We start from the raw sequence: 15,032 nt of genomic DNA, 5'->3' as shown, positions 1-15,032 counted from the left end.
TTGAGATCAAAACATTTACACACACAATCTTGTATTTCTATCCATTAGGACTTAGTGTTGACTTCCATTCATTTTAGTAACTACATTCATGCCTAACCCTAACCATAACCAGTGTATTCCTAAACTGAACTGTAACAAAAGCTAAATTCACATCTTATTTTTAAACGTCAGCCATGAGCCTAAAACGGGGAGTCCACCGTATTAGGACCGGGTTCTGGTCCTAACACGGACCATCGGTCTTCAGAGGATTAGTGAATATGCCATTTCTGGTCCTAAGTAGGATAGACACACACACACACGCTATGGCTGTCAATCAGCACAGTTTCTAAATTTTGATTAATGGTAAATTAATTGCAAATTATAAGTGTACAGTAACATGATATTTTTCATGTTTCTAATGTTCTTATAAGTTATAGGAGTACACTTAACCTAACTACAAATGTTTGTTGTTGCAACAATCTCAGTGACAAATAAAAATAAGGTTCAGGATGTTCTACAGAAAACTTCCACTATAGATTTTTAGACATTCAAAGAATAATAAAAACAAATGTATTAACATGTGTTTGAGTGACATTTGTCTGTGTTATTGAATTTAAGAATTAATTCTATAACAACACCCTAATATTTATACATATTTACATGTGTGTGCATGCGTACGTGCGTGTGTGTGAGTGTGTGCGCATATTGTTTCAAATGACAAAAAGGTTTCTCGACTCTCTTCCTACATCTTTTTACCACCTCTTCTGTATTGTCGAAATCCCTTGATGCTGAACCAGGAGACGCTGGCTGTAATGAGTCCCTGCTGAACGCCAGCGTTCAGCCAGCTCATTAGTCAGGAGCCTTTTTACTGCAGGTATACACCGCCATGCTGATGGTGGCTGTTGCAGGTGAACAGAAACCTCATCATATTCCTTCCTCATTAGAGAGATGTGCAAATCTTTTCTCTGAAGTCCTAAAATCATTCATTCTGGGCTTCAAATATTCAGCATTAAAGGGATGTTTGACATGATACCCAGATGTAGACAACATAAATCAATCATGTGGTCTTATTTGATCTGGTTAAACTTTGTTTAACTTGTTTTTAATTTTGATATGGACTACCTGATTAATTTTGCTCAGTAGAAATGACTTAATGCTTCTCTCTCTGCATGATTCCTATTTTTAGATGACGCTAGCTCTCTCTGGGATCAGCTATCCATGTCACCATCTCAGTGTTTGTCGAAGATCCTCGCCAGCCAATGCCCAGGAACCCACAGAAGAGGTATATAGGTGTATAAACACAAACTCAGTCGTCAGAGCTGTGGATTATTTCACCAGCGGGGAATATGTGTATACCAACACAAATCCTACATGTTTACAGTGTGCAGATGTCCATATGATCAGTGACAGCGAGGGGGACGAGTATGAGGATGCCACAGAATTTGGCGTGGATGATTCAGAGATGTTCGGAATGAGCTCATCAGGCTGTCGGAAGTCCCCTATGAGTATGTATTAACAGCCTGCTTAAAAAATTGCAATTTAAAAAGCATAAAATTTTACAAACGTACGTCCAAAATTTTACCACAAGATTAAAGTTTCTGCCTTTTTCAGTGCCAGAGAATAGTGAAAATGAAGCGGAGGCCTTACTTCACTTTACTGCTGAATTTTCCTCAAGGTGGGGGAATGTTTTCTTGTGCTGAATATAAAAAAAAAGTAAAATAATTTAAGGCTGGTATTCAACAGTTTGCCTAAATAATAAAAGGTTTCATTTTTGTGTGTCTAAGGTATGGAGAGTCTCACCCAATGTTCTTTATCGGGTCTTTGGAGGCAGCATCTCAAGAGGCCTTCTATGGCAAAGCTAGAGATGTAAGTAAAAAGTTGCAGCATTTCTAAAGGATTGATATACATTACTGGCTGTAAGGTTGGATATATGTGCTTTACTTTTCTATTTTAAGCTTGTGAGAAATGCAAGATTCTGACTGTGACCTGTAGGATATCACAGTCATTCCTGCATCATGAAGTCTAATCCCTAACCACTGAGCAGTTTTTTAGCTTAAGAAAACACGAAGAAGGAACACGAACTGAACAGGATATTATTAATTTCCAATCTCTCTAGGGAGGTACTGCATTACTCATATATTTTCTTTTGTTACTGAGCTGGTGGGAATTTAAAAAGCACTAGTTATTATTATAACTAATGTCTACACATGGCTAGCTTTTTCCAAATTTCAAATGACAGAAACTAATTTTCTTACTTATGTTTGTTCGGTTGAAGCTAGGGCTGCAGCTATCAGTTTTTTACTAATCAAGTCATCTGCCACAGCAATCAACTGATTAATCGAATAATAAGATAAGCTTTTATTTTGTCTTTGCTTTGAAAATGTCGGTGAATTGTAACAGAGCAGTAAAAAAATAACAAGTTAATAACCAGCGTGTTTCTTTAACAGAATGTATGGAATTCAACTCTCTTTAAGCTACTGCCTGTTAACCCTGGAGCAAATTTAGCTGAGCAGCATGGATTAGCATATACCGAGTCTCACATTGATGCTGATTCTTGAAACAAACAGAGAAGACATTCAATTTAGCAGCTTATATTGGTCATTATTTCAATAACAAAAAAAATAAAAAATAAAATAAACACATTAAAATGGTAAGTATCCATCATAAGATTTGATCACATCTGTTTTTCTTTTCTCGTTAATGATGAAGCTGCAATGTTCCAAACAAATATAAGTGACAATTAAAGCTTTTATCAGTTTGTTAAAGAAGCAAACATGTTATTATCAAGGAGAAACAGTTTTCAGCTTTTAGCGGTAGCAGATAAATAATTCTCAGTCTCATTTTGCACAACTGATAGTCACTTTAGCTTCATTTAAACTCGGATCACACACCTTGTCTTGGATCTGCAGCTCATGCCTGAAGCTCCTGGATGCTTTCTGGGACATAGGGTTGTGCTGTTGTGAAACGTTAGCTTAGTGGTACGCAAGTTAAGCACTATGCTAGCTTAGTGCTAAGCTTTTGGTCTTTTTCTGGGGGTGGTCAATGGTCATCCTCTTGCCATCGCCGTGTTCCTCACTCTGCCGACTGTATGATCGGTTTGAACTGCAGAATGAGCGAGCTTGTTGTCTATGTCATAGTTCCAGAGAATTACACCGGAAGGAGATTGTATGACCCGGATGTGATGCATGAAACAAAATATCGATTAAAAAATGATGTATTAAAAAACGAGCGGGCAGCAGAGGGCGACAGTGTCCTCTGCTGCCCGCGGATAAACGGAGTAGGAAGTGACGCCACCATCAGCGTCAGCTCTGAAGATGTTTGCAGCCACAAACAAAACGTCAGCAAGGTAAAGAAAAACCTTATCTGTGTTTAAAATATAACAAAGATGGAATTTAAAGACAAACACAGCAAGAACGTACAAAAGATCAATAAAAAAAATTTCAATTGAACATTTTTTACAATTGATTTATTTGAATATAAATTTTCGACCGGAAAAGGGTGGCTTGCCAACTCCGGGTCGGGGGAGAGGTCCTACCTCAAGTGGAGGAGTTTATCTCAGGGTTTTGTTCACGAGTGAGGGTAGGAGGGATCGGGAGATCGACAAGCGGCTTGGTTCGGCGTCTGCAGTGATGCGGACGCTGAACCGATCTGTCGTGGTGAAGAGGGAGCTGAGCCAGAAAGCCAGGCTCTCGATTTACCGGTCGATCTACGTCCCAATCCTCAACTATGGTCATGAGCTTTGGGTAATGACCGAAAGAACGAGATCGCGGATACAAGTGGCCGAAATGAGTTTCCTCCGTAGGGTGTCCGGGCTCAGCCTTAGAGATAGAGTGAGGAGCTCGGACATTCGGGAGGGACTCGGAGTAGAACCGCTGCTCCTCCGGATCGAAAGGAGTCAGTTGAGGTGGTTTGGGCATCTGGTCAGAATGCCTCCTGGCCGCCTCCCTGGGGAGGTGTTTCGGGCATGTCCTGCCGGCAGGAGGCCCCCGGGTCGACCCAGGACACGTTGGAGAGGTTACATCTCCAATCTGGTCTGGGAACGCCTTGGGGTCCTGCCGGAGGAGCTGGTGGAGATGGCCGGGGAGAGGACAGTCTGGAGCTCCCTAGTTGGGATTCCGCCCCCGTGACCCGTACCCGGATCAGCGGAGGAAGACGACGACGAAGAATATTAATGTTAGCATGGTTGAAACTGTAAAAACTTGCTGGATACTGTAAAGAGTTTACTACCATGTCACTAACATAAAGTATGTCTTTGAAGTTTATGCTGCTGACTAAACTTGCCTTAAAAGAGCTTGAAACATGTTTTAGTTTGATTTTGGGAAAGGTAGGAACCCTGAAAGATGCTTAAGAGTTTTGTAGCAATAAAGCAAATTACTTAAAGAGCAAAATAAATGTCTAAAATAACTGTTTCACTGATATTCTCATTGCTATAATTAACAAAGGCCCCTTTCTTCCTAAACATTGTCAACCGTAGTCTGTCCTTAGGGGTATTTCCTGTGGCATTAAAAAATGTGGTTGTCCAGCCGCTTTTGAAAAAACTCAGATTTGGGTCACACTAATCATGCTAACTACCGTCTGATCTCATACTTCTTTTTATTGAAGGTGATTGAGAACATTTTTCATACTCAACTGTCACTTCACCTGGTGGGTCATTGCCTTTTCAGTCTAGTTTCAGGCCATACCGTAGCACAGAATCTCCCCACATTCCTGTGCTTAACGATATTTTGGTGGCAAACAATGCTGGTTCCCAAGTCCTGCTGCTACTCCCTCTGTTGTCCTGGTGGGGAATTGCTTTGCAACACTCCCCAGTTGACAGAGACGTTCAAGGGCAAAACGTCTCTGTCAACGCGTGTGCGCCTCTCCCTCGCCGAGCTTACGGCATAAATTAGGCTTTAGTAGGCTTGCATCATGGGTGGGAGTGACAGGGGCCCCACTTGACTGGTTCTGGTCAAACCTGATTGACAGTTTACTGTCCACATCGAGGACTGTTCCTCGCTCCCCTGTGCCAATCCCCTGGGAAGTGTCCCAAAGTAAGGCAAGGCAGCTTTATTTATGTTTATGTTTATTATGTTTATTCATTTGGCAGATGCTTTTATCCAAAGCGACTTACAATTTATAACCTGTAGGGCATGTCGTGATCTGTGGGAGAAACCGGAGTACCCGGAGGAAACCCACGCATGCATGGGGAGAACACGCAACTCCACTCAGAAAGGCCACAGCCGAGCCGGGTTTCGAACCTGCAACCTTCGTGCTGCGAGGCAACAGTGCTAACCACTGCACCACCATGCAGCCCCGCTAATATTTATATAGCATATTTTATACACAAAGGCAATTCAACGTGTTTTCCAGTAGCAAGAATAACATGGACATTAAAACTAATGTGACAGCATAATTAAAAATTGACAAATACATTTAGATCAAATTAAATACACAAGCTAATTTCAGATTTAAGAATCAGATTATGGGCAAAGTTAAAGGGTGAGCAGTTACAGTGCAGAAGGTGCAGCATAAGAAACATTCATTCAAAAGCAGATGAATACAAGAACGTTTTTAATTTTGACTTAAAAGTTACCAGAATTGGGGCATATTTGAGGTCATATGGCAGCTGATTCCATCTGTGAGCAGCATAGTAGCTAAAAGCAGCTTCACCCTGTTTGGTTCTGACCCAGGATTTTACCAGCTGACTGTTTCCTAAGGATCTCATAGTCCTGCTGGGTGTAATACAGGAAGGAGATTTTAGCCCCATGCCACTGAGTAATTTAAAGGCTAGCAGACACACTTTGAAATTGATCCTGTAGTTTACTGGTAGTCAGCGTAGAGATTTAAGAACAGGAGTGATGTGCTCAGCTTCCTTGGTCCTTGTCTAGCAACAACATTCTGAATAAGCTTCAGTCACTTCACAGCTTTATTTTGGTGTGGAAACCAGACAAAAGATCATTGCAATAGTCCAGCCTGCTGGAGATGAATTTCTCTAGGTCTTGTCTGGACATGAGACCTCTGTGACTTGCTATGTGATGAAGATGATAAAATGCTGATCTAGTTATAGCCTTAATTTGACCACTGAAGCTCAGGTCTAAATAAGTTTTGACACCAAGACTTCTAACCTGAATCTTTCTTTATTTCCTCTGGAGCCAAGTTTACCATTGACTTCCATATTATCTTTCTTATTTCCGGAGACAATAACTTAAGTCTTGTTTTTGTTTAACTGAAGGATTTTTGACTGCATACAGCCATTAACATGTTCTAAACGCTGACAGAGTGAGTCTAGGGGACCACAGTCACTAGGTGATAGAGATGGGTAGATCTGGATGTCATCTGCATAACTATGGTAGGTAATAGTATTTTTGTGTATGACCTGACCCAGGGTGAGCATGTTTGAGATTAAACAGCAGTAGTCCAAGAATTGAGCCTTGGGTACCCCACTTGTCATTAAGGTCTCCAAGGTTAAATCCTAGGGGCCAGTCCTCTTCTCAGTCTATATGCCTCCACTAGGAAAGATATTGAATAAACACGGAATGAATTACCATCTTTACGCTGACAACTATCAGATTTATCTGGCATTAAACCAACATCACAGTGAAGTCATATTTCTTTCAGCTTTGCCGCTTACCTCTGTTAAAGCCAATTCTTGAGACCTCATTTGGAATCTGTCATACAAGCTTTTATTACATCAAGATTGGACTATGCCAACTCAGTGCTCATCTGTGTCATGGCATCCTTCCTTGAGCATCTCCAGAAGGTGCCAAATGCAGCAGCTAGATTTCTTACCAATTCTAGACGTTGCCATGACCCCCATCCTCACTGAAATGCACTGGCTTCCAATCTGTTTTCGAGTTCAGTTCAAGGTTTAGAATTTGTTGTATAAGACTCTGGAAAGTATAGCTCCCCATTACTTATTGGAGCTGATCTTGCCCTATGTCCCCTCCAGATCTTTGAGGTCTGCAGATCGCCTGCTCCTATGTATTCCTAAAATGCACTACAAATATTGTGGAGCACGGCCGCCCCTAAGCTCTGGAATTCACTCACCTTTCCATGTACAACAAACCCCATCAATAGCCTGTAATAAAACCAGCCACCGTATCATCTGCTGAAGTAGCCGGCGGCACATGCGCACTTTGTTGTTTACGACCAAAACTTTCTTTAAGCTAAAGCTGAAATAATGGCCTGAGGAGACGACAGCACTCGGGACATTTATTATCCCTCAAAGAAGACAAAGTTGGAAGTACGGGCATTTTTTTGGATATTTGAAGAATGCCGAGGGACAGTTGTCTGTGAAAGGCAGCAACGCTACGTGGCCATCATAATGTAGCCATTGTCTCACGACTCCGCCATCTCCAGTTCGCCACTTTTCACAAAATTTCTGGTTGCCACTGGTCCTGGTGGTTTTTCTTCCAGTTCGAAAAGTTTTCTTTTGGAAGGCTGGCTGACTCCAGTTAAAAACCGCCACATTTCACCACTAGTTTTAACACGAAGCTAACTGCTAACTTGATAAACTGATTGAATGGGATAGGTGGAAATGACGTTGGATGCGGCGTTCACGTTTCGCGTACGTTTGTGTACGTTGCATGCAGGCGGGAGGAGTATCAGAAATCTGTGGAAGATGACTGATAAACATAACTAATTTGGTGCAAACATTTACTCGCCAGGTGGCAGGTAGAGCTCAAAAATTTACTCGCCAAATGGAGCCATTTGCTCGCATTTGGCGAGTGGCGAGTGTTAATTTCGGACCCTGGATCCAACGTTTGCGGCGTTCCGGATCTTGGGGAATACTGTAGATGGCTCATCCCTTATGTCGCCCGCCTCTGTTCTGGGATCATGGGGCACAACAGGAATCTACCATATTTCACATTTGATTGAGTTTTCCGACAATAACAAATAGCCCAGCTGCGGGCTTCTGCCTGCCAAGATGGCGCCGTTTCGATTTGAACTGTTGCATGCCGGGAGAAGTGACGTCAACTCCCGGAGCTCTATACTTGATATTTTGCTAAGGAGGTTGCCAGTTTAATATCTATAAAAATTCATAGACAAACGCATGTCAGACATGTAGGGCATCGGCACCTAACATTTCTAACCCATAATAAATGAAATAATAAAATAATCTGACAAAATCCAGAATGAATTTTTATTGTAAACTGTCATAGCGTTATTTGTGATAATTACAGTGGCTGTCTGGCCTCATTGATTATTTTTCGAGAACTTGCATCAAGTTTCCACTCTGAATGCTGAAGCTTTATTTTTAGCTAATGGCTCCCTCTTATTTATTTTTTAAGCTTTTTAAATCTTTTTTTCCTTTTAAGGATGCTTGTATCAACTGACAGCTTGTGTGGATTACAGCCTTATTAGATTGTCAGGACACGGCAACATGTTAATGGGGTGGGTGAGTGGGGGGAGTTCAGATCACCAAGCACACAAAGCGGGAGGGTGACATAGATGACAGCCAGGGCACATTTTAGAAAACTTGATCTGAAATGAGAGAAAAGGAACAAGTGTTATGTTGGGAACGAACTCGGTAAACAGCGAGACACAATCATGTGACTTTGCAGAGGGAAAGAAGGCAATAATTGGAAAAAGTGTGGAAAAATACAGAAAAACTCAAAAGAAGCTTTGGCGTCTTGCCCGCTTCCCAGCTGATCCCTGCTTCTAAGCCAGAACAATATGGTCGAATCTGTCTGGTGTTCTCTCCCTCTGTACTGTACCATTGTGCTCTACGCAGCACAGGGGCAAGCAAGTATTCATTTTCTTTGTATTTTGCTTTATTTTGGTGAACTCGGTTTAGCCTGACAACTGCTTTGTAGTTAAACAGCTTTAAAGAACTTAGTTGTTGACTTTTTTCTTTCAAAATAACAGAAGTTATTCAGTTTTTTGTCACAAACTGTCTGGACAGAAGGCCAAAACATGCTGCCTTGGTGGTTTCATTACACAGTAGCATATGTGAACAAATTACACCACACTTTTTTTCTCTATCCATCGAGCCTTCTCATCATTTGCATTTTGCTTCCTTTTGAAAAGCAATCCAGTTTTTTTGTGTTCTCGTTGTAGAGAGAGCCCACTTCATTAAGAGGATATTAGAAAAGGCCATCTCTGGCTGAAGAGAGACAACTCCATGGGTTTATAAACAGAGGAATCAGTCTCACTTGCTCATAGCCCTGGAGAAGCTAATCACTAAGCAAAACACTACATTTGATGAAGTGTTTCTGAAGGTGTGTGTTGGAGGACTGTTGAGATAGACTCAATCCATCCTTAATGAAAATGCTTTGGGCTGCAGAGCCGGGCTGAGCTGAACTCTCTTGGGGATCAGTGGTTAGTCAGAGCGTACGGAGCGATAGGCCACCCATCACTAACCACGATCCTCACTAAATCCCCATCAATGCAGTGGTTAATCACTCTAACCCCACTCTCCTTCTCCACTCCTCTCTCCTGCCTGCCACACACAAAGACGCATAAAAATTCATAGCCTTGCTGGAGAGGGGAGTTCAGGGATTTATCACTGCCAAGTATCCACTTCAAATCTAAGCAACAGCCTTGTGAAGTCAAGAGGATAGAGCATCAGTCAGTATGGCATTTTAGAAGTATGTAAATCTACTCCAGTACTCCAAGGAGAAATGGATAGATTAAGAGCTAGATTGGTGTACGGTACAGGTAAAGATGCAGGAAGCAGGTAAAATATCCCCATGTAGTCCTTAACTGTCAACTTTATGCAGCTGTGATTCCTACCCGCTCAGGAGCTGTTCCACTGGTGCAATCTAATCTGTCATGTATGGAGCAGCGCTTTGAGATCAGTGAAATACAAAATCTGTTTAAAATATGTGTCTGCTTTGATATTTGATATTTGATAGAGAACCACTTTAATTAATTATTATTATTATTATCTCCATAATATATGATAAATGGCCTTCTAGAGTCCCTAAACCCCCCCCCCCCAAGGTGCTTTACAACTTAATGAGTCATTCACACCCTGGTGGTGATGAGCTACATTGTAGCCTCAGCTGCCCTGGGGCACACCAACAGAGGTGAGGCTGCCGTACACAGGCGTTACCGGTCCCTCTGACCACCACCAACGGGGTGGGTTGTGTCTTGCCCAAGGACACTACGACAGTGACGGACTGAGTGGGGCTTGAACCTGCAACCTTCTAATTTTGGGGCCATCACTTAACTCCTGTGCCACAGTTTCCCCCAGTCTCTCAGTCTACTTCTGTACGCTACACAATCATGGGGAAGACTGGCGACTTGACAGTGTATATTTATAGCTATACTATTTTAAACTTTGAGAGGCATAAAAAAGGTTTTAAGCTAATGTGTTTTACAATTTTGCTTTTTCAGTTTTAATTAAAAAAAACTTATGGTCTAGATCAGCCCTGTTCAATAGGTGGACCAAGGGCCAGAACTGGCCCATCTGTCATTTTGGGTCAGGCCATTGTCCTCATACGTCTTAGTACATTTTTGTTTAATCGCTGTGACTTAATTTTATGCATTTTGTGACATTTTAAGGCAGGGAGCTCCGTTGTTGATGCTGCTGGTGGAAAGTTTACAACAGCGTTTTCTTGGGAAAACAAGTCACATCCAAATGAGGAGATGCAAGTTTGACAGTGAAAATAGAAACTTGTACACATACAAAATGCTGAGGGAAAGCTCATGTGCTTTGCCCATCATGCCAAGGGGATCAACAGACACAAAGACACTGGCTCTAAACTGTCAGCCAAGTTTTGTGATTTTCACTTGGGAAGCTACAAAATAACTCACCAAATTGCATGCATACTGACATGATGATGAATACAATACAAGAGATGGAGTACTTGGAAATGAGTGGTCTGCTGGCAAAAGCCTTGTGACAATTTAGCCCAGCAAAAAATCTAAATGAAGACCTCTGGGTTGGACACAAAAACATTGACTTTCATTATGAATGTATTACCGTATTTTCCTCACCATAAGGCTCACCCGATTATACGGCGCACAGCCAATCAGCGTCCTAGTTAAAGGTTTGGTCCGCACATAAGGCTCACTGGATCAAAACGCACCCAGCAAAGCAAACGAGCGTCCCAGTCGGCACAATTAAGGCAAATTGGGCAATTAGATCAAAGTCAAACGTTACTCCACTCATTATCTATACTAAAAAATATATTTCTCATTATTAAATTAACATTTAGTCCCAATTTAATGCACGGGTGCTTTTAGCAGCAAGAATGAAGATTTAAACTCTGGTAACGGCATGGCTGACTGAACGCAGCTAGCCCCTCTTACCGCTGCAGGACAGAGGAGCCGAGTCGGCCGGAGATAAAGCATTATGTGCGGCCACTGTGTGGCTGTAATGACCCGGGAGCCGAGCAGAGAAGTCTTACTCCACCTAGTAGTGCGTAATTGGTACAATAAGCCAAACGAAGAGTTAGATCAAAATCAAACTTTATTCTTCTCATTCACAATAGGGAGTACCGCGCTGGGCCAGAGTTAACAGTACCTTAATACATGTATAAAAGGCGCATCTGTATTAAAAGGCGCACTGCCGGTTCAGGTGAAGATCAAAGGTTTTTAATAGCGCCTTATGGTGTGGAAAATACAGTAAATGATTTAATTATTTAATTGTACTGCATATTAAAACAGTAGTTTGAAGGTATTCAGTGTGCTTCAGTCATGAATGTACAATAGGTTAGGTAGGAGTCCTTGAACTGGATCCAAGGGAACTTTTAACTGTCGAAGCACGATTGCTGAACAATGGTGAAACTGAGGCTGATAAAAATAATCATTTTAGTGTTGCAGTAGTTTGTAGTAAATGATGATGATTAGCACCCCTGGACCCAACCCCTCCAGCAACTTTGGTCAGAATGCTTCAGCTGGAAGACCCTAATTAAATAACAACTATGATGGAGAGAAAAATATTAGGATTTCTATACATACAGGTTAAAGTCTCGCAGGGTTAGTGTTAGTTTAGCATTAGTGGTTTTGATTGTAACCGTTTCTAAATTGAATTATTCTGAATAACACAAGGTAGAAGATCTGTGGAGAGGGAGAAGTTGGCAGCATTATGAAAATGTCTGTTACAAATATGAAGATATTTGTAAAACAAGTTTTACTCTTCCTAAACATTGGCTTTATATAGACGGGCTATTGTTGGATGATGTTAATAAAGTGAATAATTTTGATGTCAAATTTCCATTTTTTGAAGAACAAGTGAAAAGTTGGGACATGATTAAGATGTGAAGCTGGTGTTCGTCTTAAATTAATACTGGTTAAAGCTATTGTTGTATGCCAAAACAACAAGAAGAATATATTAATACGGCAGATATAGTAATACAATTATTAGACAATATTTTAATAATTAGTTGAGTATTGCAATATTGTGCATGCTGTTTCCCTTCTCTCACACATAAATCACTATTTGTTAAATGCTGTTTGTTATTTTTGAATGTGCCATCCCATCAAGGAGGCAGCTGTGTTTAAGTAAGCAGCACTGAGACCTTTTTCACAGCGTTCAGTTAATATTAAAGAGCCTGTTGTTGCATCTAATTAAGGAGCCCAGTTAATACAATAGCGGTTGTCTGAGCTAGAAGGCTGCAAATAGTGCAAAAGTTTAGATAAAAAACATAAACGTATTTACACTGAACTAATTTATTAGAGCTATTTAAAAAAATGAAGTTGGTTTATTTCCTTTGTCTGTCCATTTCTCCTTGGCCTACATGGACTTCATGTGTGCGTCTTTAGCAAGATGTCGTTTAAATCAACACTTTAATGTCCTAGACAAATATTCCAAACAAATGTTGTATTAAAAAAATGTTCGCTTTAATTGGAAAATTCAGATTTTTTAAAACATAATTAATCAAGTTCTTATTGATCTGAGTTCACAAAAGGTTATTCATTGTGCCTGTAGGGCCAAGTGCGAGTGTTTTTCTGCTGTGTGAAACCGTGAGTGACTTCCTCACACAAAGCGAGGTGTGATTTAGGTGAACAGGTGTGAGCGAGGGCTATGGGGTCACTATCCAGCTCAGGTTGGACCTAGTAATTTAGCTGAACTAAGGGATTTGCTCCTCCCTGCTAAGACTGACAATACAAAAGATCTCAACTTGAAAGTGGAGAGGGAACAGAGGGGTACTGACAGTTTAACTAAGATGAAGGAGTTCAGTTTGCCCAAAATGCCCACTTTGATTAGTCTTTACACTTGCTCTAATTGAGCATGCATGTGTGTGAGTATAAATCCTCCGCTTCTGGGTTCAGACTTAAGTTTGTGTATGTGCGCTGGGACACCAGTGGTCGAATGTGTGTCAGTTTTTTTTATTCTCCCCTCGTGTTTTAAAACTCACTCTCCTCAGACTCATTCCTCCCTCCCGACTGAATTTGCTTGTCTTCTCAGCATGAGTGTTTAATCTTTTCAGGCTGTTGAATCGGCCCGGTGAATGAGTCCCAGCTCCTTCTCTCTAGGAGCCCTGAAGATTATTCTAAAGCACTAATCGTTGAGCAAACACAGCAGTGCTCTCCCATTCCTATTCTACACAGGCCACAGTATAGCACAACTTCTTTCACATCTCACATTTTACTCCCTGTATAGACTGTTTCCCCCCCTCTTTTTGGCGCACGTAGCCCAGATTACTGTTCTTGAGAAGCGGACCCCTTAACTCCCTATCGTCATAGACGCGCTTAAAACGAACCGAGCAGAGTCGGAGAGTTTTTCTTGTTTTGTGCTTTGATAGCAAGCAAAGTGACATGTAATTTAAAGAGCATTATTTCCAACATTGTGCCCTCAACTCTTTTATGTTTGTGGGTGTGTTTGTTTTTTAATTAGATTGTCAGTAGGGAAAATCTAGCAGGCTTATGTGATGGCATTGATATCCTTGGATTTGGAGCTTCGTCAATATTGTCTGGCCTTGCTGCTACTAACCTGAGCAGGCTGCTGGCATTTGGTATAAAATAAATAAAGGGATTTGTCTGTTTTGTTTTCTCTATATCTTCGTCACATCCATGAGAAGTTTTATTTACACCGGCCTTCGTTTGACTTTGTTTGGTATTTGCTGTTTTTTGTTTTTTTGTCGGCGATGCCCTCTCCGTAGGCTGTGCTAGTCATTCTAGCATTTTACAGAATTGTTTTTGATGTCTGTTTATTTACTTTGCTGTGATGAGATACTCTAAAATGTAAAAGGCAAAAGACAATGACTTTTACTTTTTGTTTTTTGTCAAATCATCTCACCCGATAGTCTTTAAATTCCAGCAACTGTTGATTTTCTACTACAGATAATTATTGAATCAATGCACTTTCCTGCCTTTAATTCCCACCTGTTCTCTGTTTTCACAGAGAAAGCTGCTGGCTATCTACCTCCACAATGATGACAGTGTTCTCAGCAACGTCTTTTGTTCCCAAATGATGTGCACCGACTCGATCGTCTCCTACCTGAGCCAGAACTTTATCACGTGGGCCTGGGATGTAACAAAAGAAACCAACAAAGCCAGGTACACTCTGAAGTTTAGATTCCCCCGACTCACTTCTTTCAACTCGGTATCGTACGTTTTAGTCATTCCAAACACTGTGGATCTATACACCACTAATCTGAATGGAGATAGTCAAAATTGCTTTCAAGGTCCCAACTGGGCCAAAAAACACCAGGAGAGGCTTGAGATTGTCTCCAGAAATCAAACTAAACTTTACAAGTCTTTTTTTCCCAAATGACCCAAAGTGGGAACTGTTTGTAGTTCTGCTGAACTATGAGTAGATTATTGATTGTCCACCTTGTAAGAAGGTATTAAACTGTTGTCTTCCCATAATGGCTGTTTGAATGAGTGTTTCTCATCTGGATGCTTTCTGTTGCTTTGATGTTGAATTGTTTTATTTATGAAATTTTGACCATCTTGACCTTCATTGACTGACAGATAAAAATTGCTTTATAAAAAAAAAAGAGCAAATATTAATAACAAATATCCGTGTTGACAGAACTTCATTAGTCACATGACCAGCAGGTTATAATTCATTTGGCACGTACTTAATTGCTAGCATTCAGCTCGTACTCCACGGCTCACACCCTGCATCTCTGTCTTCTCATTCTTTCTTTAGCTTCTTTCTCCTTTTGAAGCTCGGA

At 41.0% G+C, this 15,032-nt stretch overlaps 1 protein-coding gene across 2 annotated transcripts in view; it reads left to right on the top strand.

Moving 5' to 3' along the window:
• The window catches only part of faf1 (Fas (TNFRSF6) associated factor 1), an 83,609-nt gene that overhangs the window by 38,251 nt on the left and 30,326 nt on the right, over positions 1-15,032 (top strand). For both annotated transcript variants that reach the window (XM_054752398.2, XM_015971343.3), the window contains exons 9-13: positions 1,166-1,261; positions 1,361-1,484; positions 1,591-1,654; positions 1,764-1,845; positions 14,255-14,409. In XM_054752398.2, the coding sequence (XP_054608373.2) occupies positions 1,166-1,261; positions 1,361-1,484; positions 1,591-1,654; positions 1,764-1,845; positions 14,255-14,409 (521 nt within the window). The remainder of the gene's footprint in view (positions 1-1,165; positions 1,262-1,360; positions 1,485-1,590; positions 1,655-1,763; positions 1,846-14,254; positions 14,410-15,032) is intronic.

This window comes from Nothobranchius furzeri, chromosome 8 (assembly GCF_043380555.1).
Source record: "Nothobranchius furzeri strain GRZ-AD chromosome 8, NfurGRZ-RIMD1, whole genome shotgun sequence".
Classification (NCBI taxonomy): Eukaryota; Metazoa; Chordata; class Actinopteri; order Cyprinodontiformes; family Nothobranchiidae; genus Nothobranchius; species Nothobranchius furzeri.
The sequence above is the reverse complement of the archived record's forward strand: the minus strand, read 5'-3'. Positions and strand labels throughout refer to the sequence as shown.